We start from the raw sequence: 19,084 nt of genomic DNA, 5'->3' as shown, positions 1-19,084 counted from the left end.
GATGTTAGTAGTAAACATTTTAATATCTTGATCATAAAATTATTTTCAGATTAACAAATAATATACTTTTATATTTATAAATATATTTTTTGAACCAGTTACATTTATGATTTATTAATATTACTTCTTTTCCTTGTATCTTTCACCAGAAATGTCAAGCGGAAGCAGTTAAAGTCTCAGATAAAAGTAATTCCGGAGTTGGTAGGTTCTCCTGCCCAGTCTACCTCAAGTAGGGCAGCTTACTCTGCAGCTCACAAGGCAAGTGCTGGCATATCTTCAGGTATCACTTCTGGAGACTCTTCAGATTCAGCAGGATCATCGGAAAGAATGAGGAGAAGTAGACCTATATCTCTAAGAAACGATTCTGTGCTATCTGGTAAGAAACAGAACATCACATTGTTTCCTGCTGAACATCCTAGGTAACATTGCCAGTCAATGCAGGTTTAGAGGAGAGTGTAATAAAAGCATGATCCTGAAACTGAAGGTACTTAACAGTTTAGTAGTCGAAACAGAAGTAATAAATGGAATAGTTTTGCAAATGATGCAGCAACATTTTATGCAAATTTGAGTCCTCCAAATTTTAAACGTTGCAGTATAAATATTTACACTTTGTGTTCAGAATTTGACTTTACCATTGAGCCATATCCCCAGCCCTTTTGATATTTTATTTAGAGACAGGGTCTCGATGAATTCAGGATCTTCCTGCCTCAGCCTCCCAAGCTGCTAGGATTACAGGCTGTGCCTTTGCACCTGGCCCCCAGATTGATATATTTGTGTCTTTAATTTAAAAAAAAAAAAAATTGTTGGTAATCATGTAGTTGCAAAGCTGGCCTAGTAAATTTTAACCTTTATGCCATTGCCATTTGTTAGCCATAACTATAACTAATGCCAGTGCTTTAGTAGCATTGTGTAAAAACCAAGTGAGTCAAGGGTCGTGTGTTTTCTCTTGTATGTGGAAACTAAAGAGGAAAAGGGAAAAGAAAGGTCTGTGTGGGAGAATCTCATGAAAATGAAAGGGAGACCAGTAGATGAAGGATAGGAAAGGGGAAATACTTCAGTGTGATATTTGCCAAATTATATTATTATGTGCATGTATGAATATGTACAACAAATCTCACCATTATACAATTATTATAGTGTGCCAAATAAAAAATATGGGGAAAAAGAGCAATGTGTAAATGAGGCTGTGGTGTTCATGTCCTTTTGTGTTGTAGTGGGTGATTGTGGTGAATTATGATACCATTATAATTTAATGCTTTTTGTGTGTGTTATTATCCAATATTTCATTAAGTGGTATTGAAAAAATTATAGCTACAGATAAAATTTTGGAATGAAAGTGAGCTGTGGTAAAATTCTATGGATTAACCAACTTGGCAGTGATATTTGGAGGAGGTCAGGTAAACAAGCTGATGTATACCACGTTGGATCTACATAGTATCTTAAGGGATACATACATACATACATTATGTATGTATGTGTGTGTGTGTGTATCTTAAGGGATACACACACACACACACACATATATTTTTTTGGTATTGGGGATTGAACTTAGGGGCAATTGACCACTGAGCCACATCCCCAGCCCTTTTTTGTATTTTATTTAGAGACAGGGTCTCACTGAGTTGCTTAACGCCTTGCTTTTTGCTGAGACTGGCTTTGAACTCATGATCCTCCTGCCTCCTCCTCCCGAGCTGCTGGGATTACAGGTGTGCGCCACGGCACCGGCTTTACTGGATACATTTAGAAAACAGTGTTCAATCAGAGTGTGCTGGGTTAACTGAGAATGGGATGAAAAATAAGGGAATGCTTTTCAATCGGAGAGCAGTTAGGAGGAAAACGTCAGGGGAAAAGAGGAGGCAGTTTGCACACGAACAGGCTACATTTTGGGAAATGTTAGAAACTAGAACTAAATAGGTGGGATGCACACACATTATAGATACTGTCAGTTCTTACCTCATTGGATCCCTTGTAAGCCAGGAGTTCCAGGAAGATTCCCAGTTTGGGAAAGGCAAAGGTCTGAAAATAGGAAGCAGATGGTTGTTGATGGAGCTGAGGAGAAACAGCAGTTTCACAGTTTAGTGTCTGATATCCATCTGACAGCCACTTTCTTCTCTGAAATAGAGTTGGTCTAATTATGGACCAAAACACTGTCTTTTTTAACCATGTGTTTCTGCTAATTGATGAAATGTTTATTTCATTAAAGAAATGAGTGGCAGAAGGAACAGGAAATTGGGGGTTTCTGTCTTGTGCTCACACTGGTTGTGTACTTAATGAAGTAGACTAGTGGCAAAAACTGCCCATGCTGCCTAAAGTATTTCTTTATCTTGATCCCTTCCTTGTGTTGAGCATATAAAACTACCTTTTTGGATCTGAGAGCATGTGTGGTGCAGCCATGTTGTCAGGAAGGGTTGTTAGAACATAAAATTATACTTTCTTTTAAAACTCTTCATAAAGGTACTACAGAATGAAGTACTAATTAGGCTATTAAATTAAATTTTGTTTATAATTCTTATGAAAAAATTTCTTAAATTAGTACAAATTAGTATTGTCTTTTAGAAATACAAGCCCAGACTTGACTTGTATATTGATTTTTTTTTTTTCAGTTGTAGCTGGACACAGTACCTTTATTTTATTTATTTATTTATTTTTATTTGATGCTGAAGATCGAACCCAGCAGCTTGCTTGTGGTAGGCAAGTGCTCTATTGTGAGCCACAACCCTAGCCCTGGATACTGATTTTTAAAAACTATTTAAAAAGAAATTTTTTTAAAAAAATATTTTTTAGCTGTCATGGGACCTTTATTTATGTAGTGCTTTTATTTATATGTTGCTGAGAATCAAACTCGGTGCTATCAAGAATTTTATCAGCTTTTCTTTGAAATAGTTCTTAAAATAATAATATTGAGTTTTTAGTAATGTTAGGAAATAATGGTTGGCTTATATGTGTATGAAGAGAATATACGTAATTAATGATTTACACTTTGTTTTTCTTAGAAAGTGAAATGGAAGATTCCTTAGCTACCTCTTCATCCTCTTCAGCTTCAAATAGTTCAGAGGAAAGCAAAGAGTGTTCAAGAGCTCGTGAATCCTCCTTGCGTAGTGGATTGTCCAGAGGCAGTAATCTCAGGGTGACCAGAAATAGAGCTGCTCAGAGAAAATCTGGTAAGAGATTTACCAGATTTGCACAGTGGATGCTTTATTGATTATTTAATTCACCTACTTGTAAATGTCCATTGGGTTTTTTGGAAAGGAAATCAACTTTGGCATTTAAAAAAAAAAAAAAAACAAGGAAAATCACTGAAATAATAGTCACTTAAAAATGTTGAAATATGAAAACCCTTTCTAATGTTGTTATTGATTTATTTCTAGGTCCTGTTTATTTAGAAAATGGATGTGGCAGAAAAGCCACTCGAAAGAGAGTTTATTTGAGTGATTCTGATAACAATTCATTAGAGACCAGTGAAATTCTTAAAGCGAGAGCTGGAAGTAACCGAAAAGTCCTACGGAAGTGTGCTGCTGTGGCTGCCAATAAGATAAAGCTAATGAGTGACGTAGAAGAAAACTCTAGTTCTGAAAGTGTGTGCTCTGGTCGGAAGCTGCCTCACCGCAATGCTTCTGCTGTAGCTAGAAAAAAGTTACTGCATAATTCTGATGATGATCAGAGCCTCAAGTCAGAAATTGAAGAGGAAGACCTAAAAGATCAAGAACAGCCATTACAAGCAACCAGTTCTCATGCTGCCCAGAACACTGTCAATGACTCTGAAAATGGAGATTCAGAATCAGAAAGTGACTTGCGGGTAGCCCGGAAAAATTGGCACGCTAATGGTTACAAGTCCTATACTCTAGCGACTTCTAAAACAAAATTTCTTAAAATAGAGTCTTCTGAGGAAGATTCTAAAAGTCATGATTCAGATGATGGACATAACAGAACTGCTGGCCCTTTAGAGTGTGGGCAGAAACTTCAGGCAGAGAGTATCTCAGAGGAAGCCGACTCTGAACCAGGAAATAATACATTTCGCAAGAATGCAAATTTCTTTAAGAAAGCAAAGATCTTAAGTGATTCCGAAGACTCAGAATCTGAAGAAAAAGATAGGGAAGATGGCAGATGTCACAAAATGGAAATGAGTTCAGTTTCAGGAAACTTGAAGTGTGAACCTCTTGGTGTGCCTCAGTGTTTGTCCGATCATGTATCTGAAACTGATTTAGATTCTGATGATGACAAAGTAAAGGAAAAGGCAAACACTGTCATGAATGGTAATTAAGAACATTTTTTTGGTTCACTGATTTAATTCAGTTTTCATTCCGTGTTAGATTTCTCAATTATTTTTCTCTTGAAACTTCTCTGTTGGTCTTTTATAGTCTCATGTGTATGCGCAGTTGTTTTGCATACCTATTAAGATTTCACCGTTGCTGTTGATGATGGGATATTGTGGAAAAGGGCTTGAGAATATACACATGATGATAGCTTTTGAGAAAATCAGAAGCTATCCTGTATATAAGCCATGGTAGGGACAGCTTCAGAGGAGGAAGAAAAGGAGTAGGACTGGTTGAACTGTTAAGTAGTAATGATTGCAACTAACAGAACATTCACTGGGTTTTTCTATCAGGTTTTCCTAAGAACTTCTCAATATTAAACTAAAAAATGTTTAGCACTTCTATTTTTTATGAGGTAGGTACAATTATCATTGTCCATTTTGTAGATAAAAACTGTGATAGTAGCGCAATGTCTGTTGAATATAAAGATCATACTCCTAGAGAATGGGGATTGATAAAGTAAAAACAGAAGACAGCTGATGCTAAGGTTAAGGTAGTAGGATTGAAACCTGTGTAGAGTTCACAGGAGTTTAGTCTGTATTAGTCTGCACTGCAGTTTCAAGGTCATGGGATTTGCTGTGTTTGTGAATGGGCTTAGCCTGAAAAAGTCACTTTAAAGTATTAAGATTTATGGGCTATCCCTTTCACTGACACTCACATCCAAGTTAATAAGAATGCTGGATTTGTTTCAAATGTTAGAATTGTTTACTCTTACTAAGATTAAATGAATACTCTTTTAATTTTTAGATTCAGCACCACAAGACAATGGGCAAAGCAGAAAAGTTTCCAGGAAAAGGGTCTGCTCCAGTGATTCGGAGACCAACTCAAGGGAGATTAAGAAGTCATCCAGAGCCCGAACAGGTTCTCTGAGGATTACACGAAGTACTTCGGCTACCGCTACCAGTACTATCAGGCTCAGGGGTAATGCAGAAAACATCAGTTCAGAAAGTGTATGCACCAGAAGCAAACGGGGAAGGAAACAGCCCTCTCATCCAGCTTGTACCACAGCTAGGAAGATACTGAGTGATTGTGAGGAAGATGAACACTGTGAAGTGCCAAATGAGCAGTGTGCTTGTGACGGTGAGCCATCCGAACCTGATGCAGAAAGGAGTGCAGGAAACTTTAGTCGGTCTTTAAATGGAGACTCGGACTCTGAAGGCATTTGGAATTCAGAACACAACAGTCATATCAATAATCACAACACAAATGTACCTTCTAAGACAAAGAATTCCTCTGTTGGGTCTTCAGAAGAGGATTCAAAAAACCATGTTCCAGGGAGTGAGAACAGTAGAAAATTTTCTTCTGAGTCAACTTTTGTGCAAAAAGCAACCACAGAAAGTAATTTTGAAGAAGAATTGAATTATGGGCTACGAAGATGGAATGGCAGAAGACTCAGAACATATGGAAAGGCACCTTTCAGTAAGACGAAAGTGATTCGTGATTCACAAGCAACAGCAGAGACAGAAATAAAAAGGAAGAGACTGCATCCTGAACTGGAAAATGTGAAAAGAGTTGAAGCAACTGGGAGTACAAAGTGCAGACCTGACACCAGTCCCAAATCAACAGATCTGGGATCTCTAACGGAGTCAGATGTTGACTGTACTGATAATACAAAAACCAAAAGGAGGAAAGCGAAAGGAAAAGCAAAAGTAGTTAGAAAAGGTAAAACTTTTACAACTAACGTATCTAAAACCGTGAGACGGCAAAGACAAAGCAAACGCCCTAGGTTAAGTGTGGATGATAATGACTGGGAGGATTTGGACTATGCAAAATCTAAAAGAGTTCTTCGACGTTCAAAAATAAAAACGAGAAATCAGGGTAGAAGGACCGTGAGATACCACGATGGGGATGATGATAAAAGCTTAGAAAATGTGTTAGAGTACAATGATTGCACCTTATGACCTTGAGGGAGAGCCAGTTCATTTAAGGAGGAAATGGACTGGAATTGATGGTGAAAGCTGGCTGTTGAAATTATTTTTGTCTTACAATTCAGGGAATATATTTATATTTTTCTATGAAAAGTTATGAATGTGACTAAATCATGACTGTTATTTTTGTTTGCACTTGCTGGTCTTTGTAGCAGCATTTAGCACAGGTGCCAAAATATGCTTCATTTTGGGGGCAGATCTACTTTGACAGTATTTGACTACATATAGCAAGAGTTTGAAATATGTTAAACACTAGACGTCCTGGTTATCAAAACCGATGAGCATTACTTTCATGGTAGCAAGTGTCAATGGAGTTATTTTCTGAATTTGTCCAGAGGTGGTAGTTTCTATCCCCTGTCCTATAGTAGAGAACAATTTCACATGACCTATGTTTACAGATTCTTCGTAAATATTATGTGCATACTGACATTATAATCATGGGAAGTGTAACCATGATTAGTAGGCAAGGTACCTACCACCGCGCCCCCCCCCCCCCTTCCCTGGCTACTTGAGTAGAATGCATTATACCAGATTTGGTCATTTTCATTGAAATGGTTTCCAGTTTTCTTTTTAAATTCTTTTGGGTCTTTTTTTCTTTTTAAGGAAAGTATAATCACTTTTATTTTATAAACTTGAATTTATAAAGTGCTGGTAAATTATTTTTTAATGTTTTGAGTGCATATTTTAAACCTCTAAGGCCAGAGCATAGTCATTACATTTTCTTTTAAATTGTGCACTAACAAAATGTTATGTAATTTGTCTTCTGTTGGTTTCCATCGTAAGGGATTTAACCAAAATCTTGCTCTTCCATAATCTTACTCTGAAATAGAGGAGTTTGTGTGCCTTAGATTTAGGGAAAGTATGTTCTTTAGCAATGTACAGAGCTGAAAGAGTATTTAAGTTCTATATTAAAATTTTAGAGCTGAGTTTTGCTGAGTGCTGTTGCAGATGGTGTCTGTGTAAGAACAGAAGTGCTGTTCTCCAGCTCTGTTGTAGCTGACTGCTGTTAGGTGCCACCCTGTGGGTTCTTCTCTGGAGCAACTAAGTCTCTATAGTGACCTCTAGTCTGAATATAAGAAACTGTCATGTTTTGTGAGAAAATGATTTTTGAATGCATTTAAAGTTTCAACTTTATCACATCATCCCAGATACCATAGTACACTTATTTTCAAGCCAAATACTTTTACTTGATAGGTTATGCTACTCCAGACAGTGTAGGAACCATTCCTAGAGTGTTTGTGCCTGAAATGGTTTACATTTTTAGTAGTTAAAAGGTCTGTTACAGTATTGTACCTTTTAAGTGACTTATTGGCACTAATTGTGTTTGGTTTTAGACAAAATTAATCCTCTTTTTCTGTTTCCTTGAGGTGGCAGACAGGAAAAATATCTGACTCTGGTATCAATATTAGAGAATGTTCTTAAAGGGTTCCTACTTCTTAGTTGCCCTATTCCATTTGACATAGTAGGAGGAATTTTTCTTTCTAATCTGATGCAAGGGAAGGATGATTTTGGACATTATATATATTTGTCCTATAGTAGAGAACATTTACCTCTCATTTGGTTTAGAGACCTCTGTCACCAAAAGGATAATGCTTTTCTTCAGAGCTCCTGTTAACTGTGCAGGAGAAGACAGGATGATTTTCTTTGTTGACCGGAAAAAAGTAGTGGGATGCCATTTATATCCCTAACTTTAAAGAACTGGTGATAGTCATCAGATCCATTCATTTATTTAAACTCTTCCAAAGCTTCTCTGTTCTCAGGGTTATAACTCCATGTTTACCATCATCTGCAAAAGGGTACCAAAAGATCCATAAATAAATATGAAATATTCATATGTACATAAATTCTTTTGTCACAACAATACATTGACAGTTTCAGCATCATTAATAGAACTGTTTTTGTTCTTTGAATTAACTGATCATTCAATGGCTGGTCAGTTAATGTAATTTTTCTTTTTGGCCAAAATGGTTAGACCCGTGGGTATAGATTTAGTATTTTGGTTTAATAGTATTTTGTTTTATCAGAAAAGGCAAGAATGATACCTGGTGACTTTAAAAGGGAGGTTGACAATGGTGGCTTCTCAACTTCTGAAGTAAATCCAAGGGCTTAAGGAGAAAAGCGTTCTTACGGGGTGTTTGGTTATGGTGCTATTCCTAAGGTTAACTTTAAATACGTAACACACTCCTAAGTACCTTTAAGGAAAATTAATAAATAATAGTTAAAATGTTTACAATGAGCACTAGAACATGTTTGACTTTTTTCTACTTTATGCAGAATGCGCAGGGACTTAATGCACAGATGTACTTTAATGTTTAGGATTGGTCTTTATTTCTCTTGAGGAAGAGACAAAGGTGACAGCGAATGTGAACTGGTCCAGGACGAAGTGCTGTAGCTTTCTATTATTGCACTTGAAGTAATTTGATGGTGTATGTGAAAAAATAACTTAAAAACCTGGTTGTGTATGTCCAAAGTCCTATATGATTTCATTCATTTATGGATTTTTTTTTAAAAAAAGGGTTTTGAAGTATTCAGGTTTGGTTTTTACTTCCTTTGAAAGATTAATTATACCAAGCATATTAAGAAAAAAAAGATTGCAAACATTTAAAGGTGAGGTTTAAAAGGTGTTTCCCCCCCATATTCTACTTATTTTAAAAGGGTGTGTTGACAATGTGTAGTAACTTATGAATAAAAGGAAAATTTATCCCGTTTTCAGATAATTCCCAGGGTGGTCGTTCTATTTTTTTTTTCTTGTATAAGTGAAAAATCTCTTATTAAATTTTTTGTTTAATGTAGTAATCCTCAGAATGATATTACAGTTATTTCAGAAGATGAAAAATTATGACAAATATATTTTCCAAATAGTAGAGAGTTGTACCTAAAAAAGGAAATTGGTTTTTAATAAGAAAATGGAGGAAAAGACTTAGTTTTAGGGAAAACAAACTTGAAAACCTACAAGCACAAATGGGAAAAGGGGTTATGAAACAAACCAATGAAAATACTGAGGGCAGCACTCTCCAGACATTAAGATGTACCACAAAGCCCTCTAGACTTGGTGACATTTCACCTAGGATAACACTGGGTGCACACAACATTCCTGGTCCCTCTTCTAGCTTTTATTTTCTCTCTAGAATAATTAGAACACAGTTTATTAACTCTACTGGTATTGAAAACTCTTGAAGGATTTTAATCTCTTTTGTCAGTATAAGTTGAATTTGTGTCAACTGAAAAAAAGTAGATGTTTATTAGGAGAATGCAAAAGCATTGTTAAAGGTACTTACAACATTTTTGTTTTCCTTTCTACTCCACTGTTTTTTTTTTTAAGTGACTTTTTTGAATGGCTAGAAAATGGTCTTTTTGCTTTGCCCTTTTATAACAAATAACAAGCTCCATACTTCCCGTCAATAGTTGTATACTTTTCAAATTTTTGTATAGAAATTACAGTTCAATTATTCTAGTATGATGGAGCACAACAACATTGTGGAATAACTTGCTAATTATTATTTAAACTATGCTGCTAAACTGCTGTGGATATCAGGAAATAATAAAGCAGAAACCCTTTGAGTTTAAAAGTCTGTCTCTTATCTTAGTATTGGAGAATTTAAGGACCAAACCAAATAAATTGTCAAGACTAGGGAGAAAATGGAGCAATCTGAAACAAATGTAGAATCCAACTAGATTAGTAGATATTAATCCTACTTGTAGCTCAAATTGTGAATTAGGACTGAAGAGTAAAGAATATAATGGTGAGGGCTCTGTTGTCTTCTCACATTTTAAGAAATTTAAAGCTCTTGCAAATGCTGCTTAAGGATACAAGGCTATTCTCAAAATGGAGACTTTTACTAGGCTCATAATCTACAAGCTGTTTTCTAATATATTGTCAACCTGGTATCAAAATATCAAGATTCATAATTGGTATCTTTTCAAGGATTGTTTTTCGGGATTTGATGGTGGGTTGCGGGGAGGCAAAATATTTGGATCCTACAAATCTGCATCATTGTCTTTAAGCATGTAAGTAACCATAGACTACTTCTTTCTCAACTGATAGTTCATTGAACTTATTTACCAGTGCTTCAGTATACTTCCCGGTCATACTTTAAATTTTAATTTTAAGGTAAACTGTATCATTTATTAAAACTTTTAAATGGAAATCCATACTGCCAAAGGAAGAGTTAATATCATGGATTAAAGCAGCCTTATACTTTGGTTCCTTATACTTTTGGTACTTATAAATGGTTTAGAAATTACCTTTTCTGATCAGTGATTAAAAGTTGAAGGGATCTTTGATTTTTTTTTTTTTTTTAAGTATGTTCTAAGTATGGATCAGTGCTTGGGCTGCACCAACTCAGTTTACCTGAAAAACCCACTCCCACCCCCCTGTACTGAGGATTGAACCTAACAGTGTTTTACCAAATGTACACCTCCAGGGCACCATCCTAACCCCTTTCCTTTTTGAGATAGAGCCTTGCTCATTTCCTCTGGCTGGCCTGGAACTTGGTTGGGTTCCTCCAAGTTGAGCCTCCCCAGGCTCTGGGATTACAGGTGTGCCACTGTGCCTGGCTTCACCTGCAGAATTTGACCCATTTTATTATAAAAGCCTACTAAAAAAGCAAATCTTCAATTTTTTTCAAGATTGTAGTGTTCTAAAGTAATCCATCTAAAGTAATGCATTCTAAAGTCGTTGAATTTTTAGTTGACGACTAAAATGGTAAAAAGTATAACAAATGTAGCTGTCATAGTAACAAAACAGGTAGATTTTTTTTAAAATCCTCTCCAAGCCAAGTGGGTCTGCAGATAGTATAGTCAATTTTCCCTGAAGCTTATGTTTGCCTTTCGTACTAAGTTGTGCCCCAGTTTTGTCCACGGGTGATTTCGTCTTGTTAATGCAGGTAAAACACACCTGCAAATTGTAGGTTTCAGCCGAGGGAACTTCAGGGGAGTGAGGAACCATGCTTGAGAGGAATTTGGTGTGGGCTTGTTTGCAACCCTGCTGCTTTGCTTTAGGAAGTGACGTGGACTGAACACAGTTATTTACTTTTTGATAGTTTCTCCTGCCTACAAGTAGTTTGAAATACTGAGATATTCTAAAAAGTTAAGCAGGTAAATATAAGGCACCTGAACATATTAGATGATAGTTACAGTAACCACAACAAAACTTACGGGAGTCATGACTAGTGTTGACCAATTAAATATTTCTGAGTAACGAGAGAAAACTGCTTTGTGATGTGCTATAATTATCCGTGATGAGGTGAGTAAAGTTGAAGGTTGTGTGGTACCTATGCCCCCATTGAGTGAATTGCACGCTAACAGTGACTAAACTGGTAAGGAACAATTTGGATTAACAGAATTATTTCTGAGCCTGGACCTGACACTGCCATACTGTAGAAGTTAACATTGCAGTATTAAACTGTCTCCTAGGAAATAAATTATTATTTGAAAACACTTGCTTCCACAACCATTCTCTAAAAGACTTGAGTTTATGGGATCCTTTTGGAAACTTGTGTTATGGAAAGGATGAAGGTCATCGGTAAATGATATTTGCCTTTGAGTTTTGGGTAATTTCATTGCTTTACAAGTAGAGGGCAAAGAAGAGGGCACACTTCCAGCTGGTTCTGATACAAGGCTGGCTTGGGGGAAACCATGATTGGAACTGAAAGGTTTACCATTGTTTTGCTTTGATAATGTCAGTGCTGTGGAAAAGTATATTTGGAAATAGGCAAGTATAGTTTTGAGTCAGGCATTTTTTAACCCCCCCCCCTTTTCACCTCAAATTTGTTTTAAATGCTCCAATTAGAAAATGCTGATCAGGCAGGGCATGTTGGTGCATACCTGTAATCCTAGCTACTTGAGAGACTGGGGAAGGGAGATGCCAAGTTCAAGGCCAACCTGAGCAACCTTGTGAGTCTCTGTCTCAAAATAATAAAAAGGCCTGGGGATGTGGCTCAGTGGTTGAGCATCCTTGGGTTTAGTTTCATCGAGTTCCAGTAACAGAGAAACCCAACCAAAACAAAACTCCGAATAAACATTTTAAATGTTTCTTTAGTAATCTTTGAACACTCTTTGGGCTTACGAAAACAATTTTATCTGATTAAACATAATTGGAACATAAATATTTAAAATGTGGAAACTAAGAGGTTAATGTTTTGAATCAGACTGTCAGGTCTATATCCATTTCATCACAGGACCATCTTAGAACACAAGGCTGAGCATTGTCACTTAGAAAGGAGTGTCCTGGTAAAGTATAGATCCTTTTGCAGACGCTGTTCACAGTACTACTGTGCTTTGGCCCTCCCCAGACAGGAAGCCATGATTAGGAGAACAGCAAGATCTCAGGCACTCAAGACAGTCCTGACGTGGGACTGACAGGAAAACACAGGCAGCAGGACCTGTCATACTGCCTTGTGCCAGATGACACTGCTACAAATGGGGTGGGTGTTCAAGCATCATCATCAGAAGTCTTTAAGCTTGTACCCTGGGCTGGGGATATAGCTCAGTTGAGTGCTTGCCTCACATGTACAAGGCTCTGGGTTCAATCCCCAGCACCATCACCCCCCCCCCCAAAAAAAAAAATATTGCTTATATCCTAACACAAATGTGACTTCTCTTTAGCCTACATTATTCTGTATATATTTCTAAAAATATTTTTCTCAAGGAGAATAAAGCACTTTATTCTTAGTAATAGAATTAACACAAGTATATTTCAGGGAAAAATTCCTCACATGGTTACTTTTCTGTCTCATGTTTTTATTATTTCATGAAACTCCCATTTTGTCATCTCAGTCTTTAGAGCTACAACTTTATCAAATTGTAGTTGGTTTATACAATAGAATTCATACCTTATATACCCTTTGGCATAGTTTTTCATTTGTAGTTCAAATTTCCTTCAAGTATTTTTTTAAAACTAATTTTAGTTTTTCCTTGAAGAATCTAAATTTTTCACTTTTGTGGATATGAAATAAACATTAAAGTAATTAGCATTTATCACGTTCCTAAATTGTCAGTATAGATGCTTCATCACACATCAAAAGAGAAAGCAAGTCGGGAGCGTGGTGCAGATCTGCAATCCCAGAGGCTCACGAAGCTGAGGCAGGAGGATCACAAATTCAAAGCCCACTTCAGTGAGGCCCTAAGCAACTTAGGGAGGCCCTGTCTCTAAGTAAAGTTTAAAAAAGGGGTGGGAGTGTCTGGGGATGTGGCTCAGTGGTTAAGTGCCCTTGGGTTCAATTCCTGGTACCATTTTTTTTTATTAACAGGATTTTATGCTATTTGACTGAACATATTGTTGGGAATGAACCATAAAGCCAGTTGTCAACATGCAAATGGGTGCAGGTAGTTGAGTGACATTAGTACATCTTTATCATGTTAAACTACACATTTCACCTTAATTTTGCTGTACATATTCTAAACCTTTTATGGCCTGTCTACATTGTAGCATTTAACTGATGCTTATGTTAAGAATTCATTTTGAATATAGGGTTGATTTACTGGGATAACAGTTCATAATCTAGACATTTCTAAAAGTTGCTCAAAGGTTGAAAACACTGCACTTTTTTATCCTGCAGAGCCACCTAGAGGTGGTGAGAAGGGCATGCTTGTTCAGAGAATGTCCACTACCTGCTAACAGGCCATTTAGGTGCCTGGGGCCTTACACTGAACAAAACATGCTGTCTTTAAAAATGAAATTACACTGAAAAAGCATGAGAACCACTCATTTCATGAGTAAAAGGGATGAGAGAGAGAGAGAGAGAGAGTGTGTGTGTGTGTGTGTCTGTCTGTCTGTCTCAAGGTTGCTGTGAGTGAAATATCTCTAAACCCAATGTGGGAGAACTCCTCAGGGTCTTAGAGAAAGCACAATAGTAAGACCCATTTCACACACAGTAAATGGAAGCATTTTTGCTGTAAGGGCAAAGGACCTGTTCCTCATAATGCTTACTATGGGAACATGGCAATTCAGAGCAGAAGATTTTACCTGTACTTATCTGCCCTTTCTTCAACTTGCTGACATGAGGGCAAATGTCTCCATAAGAGGAAAAACTAAGGAAGTTGGTAGGTAGTATTCACTGCTACAGAATAATAGTTTTACTTGATATTACCTGACCAAATAGCTCTTATTTTCTAGACTTAGTAGTAAAGAGAAAAATACCGTAGAGCCTTACAGAAGTTGTGTGGATGTAAGATAGTTGTGTTATTTTAGTGATTTAAAGCCTGTCCTTATTGACTGCTCAAGGCCTGGAAACCACTAGCTTCCCAACACATAAGGCCTAAAATTCAGAGGCTAATATTGGATTCACATAAGACATGCCAAAGGAATGCCCTAGAAAAATATTAATCTTGTTTTTAAAGTATGAAAAATCAAAATTTGAGACACCAGCAAAAATAAGATTTGAGCTCACCTCAGTTTGCTATGTGTGGAGTAGCAAATACGATCTGCAGCCACCCTCCCAACACCTCTGGGGTCTGGGTGAGGGGCTGTCCTCTCCAGGGAGCTTGGCTTTTTTGGGTATGGCCAATTCCTTCACAAATTCTAGCTCATTTATAATAGCATTTCCTCAAAAAGGAAGCCTTCCACTGCACTGTCCCTTAAACTTGGTGAGGTTTCATAGCACCCTGCCCTGGTAAGTTCCTTAAAGCAATTATATATATGTAATTAGGATCTTTATCATAACCTTCTGGAACATATCTATGTCAGAAAATATTTGAATTACTGAAGATTTAATTCCAGCTATGTAAAATGTTGCAATATTTGAAAAATCTAGGGTTAAAGCCACACTTCAGTTACATAAAATTAGTGTAAGATTTTTTTCATCCACCATTTACCAATTTTAACAATTTTTTGGAGTAGAGGAAATTCTGATCTGCAAGGAGAACCTTAAGGACCTTGACCACAGAGCTGATTTGTTGCTGTCATATATATAGTTATGACGGCTTTTCTTGTTTAGGTTCTAGGGAAATTATTTCTATTGAGTATTTTAAAGTAGTTTAATGGAGAATTAGAAATGATAGCAAAAAAAAAAAATTAAACACATGGTCTTATTTTTTAAATCTGGATTTTAAAGAGGGTTTTTATGTGAGTGGCTTTATGATGCTAAAGGTATTATTAACCTCTTGCAAGTCTGCTATTGACAGTCTCCTTAGATGCAGAGAAGGAAAATATAAAGTTATGTTTGTCAAAATTGGAAGTCTTAAAATTCATTGTTTAGGTATGTAAGTGTTGAGGAATGTAGTAGTAAAATCTTGTGTTACAAGATTTTTGCATTTACATGACCTTTCACTCATTTTTCAGAATCTGTTCCTAGAGACAGAGAACCCCAAACAAAAATGCGAACATGTATGCATAATCAGAAGGATGCAGTGCAAATGCCTAGTGAAACTCTGAAAGCAAAAATGGTACCTGAGAAAGTTCCCCGCAGATGTGCTACTGTTGCTGCAAATAAAATAAAGATAATGAGTAATCTAAAGGAAACGATTTCAGGACCAGAAAATATCTGGATTAGGAAGAGTAGCAGAAAACTGCCCCATCGAAATGCTTCTGCTGCGGCTAAGAAAAAGTTACTGAATGTTTATAAAGAGGATGATACAACCATAAATTCTGAAAGTGAAAAAGAGCTAGAAGATACTAATAGCAAAGTGATTTTTTTTAGGCGGTTCAGATCCTGGAAAGAAAAAGCACAATAGTGACTGAGAATGTAGAAGTGGTATCTGAAAACAAGCAGGGGCCTCCCGGAAGCCGGCAGTTGCATTATGCTCTAAGCCCTAAAGCTAATCCCTTCTTGGCATCTTTTGAGGAATTTCTTAAAAGCCATACTCCAGTGGGCGGAGTGGGAGGAAGGTTTCCTTCCAGCCAGCCCTTGAACTAACACATTATACAGGGGGGTCTGATGAGGAAGCAGATTGTGGAGTCTGTAGTTTGAGAGGTGGAAAGAAAAGGCAATGGGCCTAAGAGTGAGGCTCCTTTATAGAGAACAAGGTCCTTAAAACCTGACTCCTTGAAGGAAGAAAATGGGAAGTGGACAGGATATGTAGGAAGGATGGAAAAAAATTTTTCAACACCTCAACCTGACACTAATTTTAAGATTTTTTTTCATTTGAATATAAAAATTCTGGCCACCATGATTATGGTGTCATTACTGAAACTGGAAAAATATATAGATTCATTTTCAAAGTAAAGTGCTGGTGAGCCTATTTGTCTTTTGAGTGAAGCAAAAACTTCAACTAGATCTAATTCCTAAATTTCACATCCAAAGGTCAAAACAAAAGTTGCAGAAGGGGATTTAATGCTGGAGTTCTGAAGCAGCGTTGGAAATAGGCAGATAGAGGAAATCCATTGATGTCTTATTTTGTTTAAAACTTTGGGATTCATACTGAATGATGACCACTTGGTATGACTAATTCAGGGAAAATATATTTTTCTATGAAAGCTCTGAAGTGACTATCACTTTTCCTTGTTTCATGTAGCAGCAAAAATTAAGAGGCAGGCTTAGTTTTAATCAGAAAATAAAAAGTAGAGCTTAAGATCAAAGCAGTCATATTTTTAGATTACAGAGTGAAATATCACCTTTATCCTCAGCAACTTAAGAGTTGGAAGTTGAACAATGGGAAAACTTATTACAATCTCATCACAAACTTTTATGGCAGCATGTCTGGCTTATATCATTGTGGCCTTTGCTAGGATTAGAAAATCTGATCATGGTACTACAAAAATTTTATTTGTAATGGGGCTTAATTTATTAATAGGTATTTGATCACTGGATTAAATGAATGTACTGTCAAATCTTTTTAACTTAGATGTTATTGGAAAAATAAGTTGTCAAAAGCAAGTTGTTTTCTCATTTAAAAATATCTGTGAATATCAGTATATAATTTGCATGTGTAATTGAAAAAAGTAAAATGTAGAAATCTGGGAGTTTCTATTAAGACTAATGCTTATTTTATTTTTTTGGTTATACAGATCGACAAAGTGTTTAGATTACTTGAGAAATTTGTGGCTGCATGTCTGTTTTTAAAAAGGCTTTGGGTTTTTCAGTGTAAGCCAGAATATTCTAACCTACAATGTGTCCTTTGTTCTTTTTCTAGTATACTTTAATTTAAAATACTGAGCTCCAAAATCTTGTTATTTAAAATAGGTGAGAAAGGGAAGAATTCCTAATAAACTGCTATTTTTAAGTGCATGGGATTTAACTTTTGAGCTTTAATGAAATGTTAAAACTTATTTCCCAGTCTAAAATTTACATTAATTTCAAATTTCTTATTTGGTATATTATATCCTCAAAAAGTGCCATAAAATGAAAATATTTAAGTCTCAATGAAGACTATTATGCAAAATTTTTAACAATTCAAATGTGATGAATTAAGTTTTGAGTTTGTAATCTTCTCTGTTTTTTGTCAGTATCTGAGATTGTATGGTCATCCTTTCATAATGGAATTCCTTTTCCAATTTAGTATTTAATTTAAACATATATTTGCCTTTTTATAAGTGCTTGGTCTGTTTATTGTAATTGCATGAAATAAGCATTTGTTTGAAACTTAACATTCTTGTAAGACTTTCTTGATGTATGCAGAATTTAAATCATAGCCAAATGTGTTATCATTATTCTATAATAACTTTAGTCAGATTGTCAGAAAAGATTTCTTCATAATGTAATATCAAATGATGAAAAATCAAGTTGAATATCTTACTTGTAAAATGACAATTAACAAAAGGACTAAGACAAAGTGATGCCCAAACAACCTTTTTATCTGCAATTCACTCATTATACTAGACCGACTAATGCAGGAGTCCTCATGTTTTAAAATGTTATATTGGTAATCTTGTATATTCTTTCTCATAGATGATACCCAAGGTTTCCTAAGCTTACGGCTAGCAGCTTGGTCTGTTTACTCTTAAGTGTTCACATATTTTATTTCCCCCTTGATGTGTAAAGCTGTAGACATTTTATGTAAGTGATCTTTTTGTTTTCCCACATCTTAAGATGTTTCTGGCAACTTGGAGATATTTTGGGCCAATCTCAAAAGACTCCCCCAATGTATTACCATTGTGACTATTCACTGAAAAGGTTCCAAAATGCAGGCAGTGACATCCATTTCAACACATCTAAATCCAGGATCTGTCTTTGCGTTTCATTGTAGTAATGGATTCAGCCAAGAGTTGTCCCCTTTTCTCTCGCTTGGAACAGTGCTCTGTGAGCTTTGTCTTCCAGCACAAGCTAATAAAGAACCAATTCAATACCTAACAGTGAAAGGCTATTCAAGATGAAAAAAATAAGTGGCCAAGTTTTAAAAACTATTTTTGCATTCTCATAAAATGTTTTTTAGGTCGGTTTGACAATCATCAGCTTTTGAATGCGAATTCCTAAGCCAGAGTAAAGGTCACATTTCTACAACACCACGAAGCACTGTATTTCTTCCTGCCCGCTGTCCCGGGCCTCCTCGCCGCTGCCCGCTGGGGCGACCAGGTGCGCAACAGAGCTCAGTAAGCCGTTTTACTCCACCGCGTTTACTGGAGGGGAAGGGGAAGGCCCTGGCGGAAGGAGAAGCATGCGGGCCAGGATCTTGCTGAAGCACTTGCCGCAGAGGACGGAACCGTTACCTGTGTGACCGGAGAGCCTCCGCGGGCTCCGCCGACGGGCTCACTTCCTGCCCCTCTAGCCCGCCATCCTCCAGAGTCTCGGTCTCCCCGCACGGCTAAGACAGCGGAAGGAAAACGCTCCGGGCTTCCGCTGCCTGCGGGTACTAAGTGGTGCGCGTGGGCGGTACAGGGGGCGTGGCTACGTGCACAGGCGGTACGAAGGCGTGGCTGAGCGGGGAGGGGGGCCGCCGCGCCAGGGGTGTGCCCACGCGTAGAGCAGT

At 36.9% G+C, this 19,084-nt stretch overlaps 1 protein-coding gene and 1 long non-coding RNA gene across 3 annotated transcripts in view; one reads left to right on the top strand and one right to left on the bottom strand.

Annotated features, from left to right (window-relative positions):
* The window catches only part of Brwd1 (bromodomain and WD repeat domain containing 1), a 121,487-nt gene extending 103,976 nt beyond the window's left edge, over window positions 1-17,511 (top strand). The window contains exons 38-42 of one of the 2 annotated variants that reach the window (XM_026399392.2): window positions 150-376; window positions 2,994-3,161; window positions 3,369-4,253; window positions 5,061-5,975; window positions 15,522-17,511. In XM_026399392.2, the coding sequence (XP_026255177.2) occupies window positions 150-376; window positions 2,994-3,161; window positions 3,369-4,253; window positions 5,061-5,975; window positions 15,522-15,913 (2,587 nt within the window). In that variant the 3' untranslated portion in view covers window positions 15,914-17,511. Of the gene's footprint in view, window positions 1-149; window positions 377-2,993; window positions 3,162-3,368; window positions 4,254-5,060; window positions 8,959-15,521 lie in introns of those variants that run through there. The other variant, XM_077795417.1, reaches the window with a different exon arrangement.
* Window positions 287-18,958, bottom strand: LOC113190212 (uncharacterized). Its single transcript, XR_003301753.1, has 4 exons — window positions 18,825-18,958; window positions 7,792-8,027; window positions 1,954-2,016; window positions 287-373 (listed from the first exon to the last, which is right to left on the bottom strand). It is a non-coding gene; the product is annotated as an uncharacterized LOC113190212 (long non-coding RNA).
* Between the last annotated feature and the right edge of the window lie 126 nt (window positions 18,959-19,084).

This window comes from Urocitellus parryii, chromosome 2 (assembly GCF_045843805.1).
Source record: "Urocitellus parryii isolate mUroPar1 chromosome 2, mUroPar1.hap1, whole genome shotgun sequence".
NCBI lineage: Eukaryota > Metazoa > Chordata > Mammalia > Rodentia > Sciuridae > Urocitellus > Urocitellus parryii.
The sequence above is the reverse complement of the archived record's forward strand: the minus strand, read 5'-3'. Positions and strand labels throughout refer to the sequence as shown.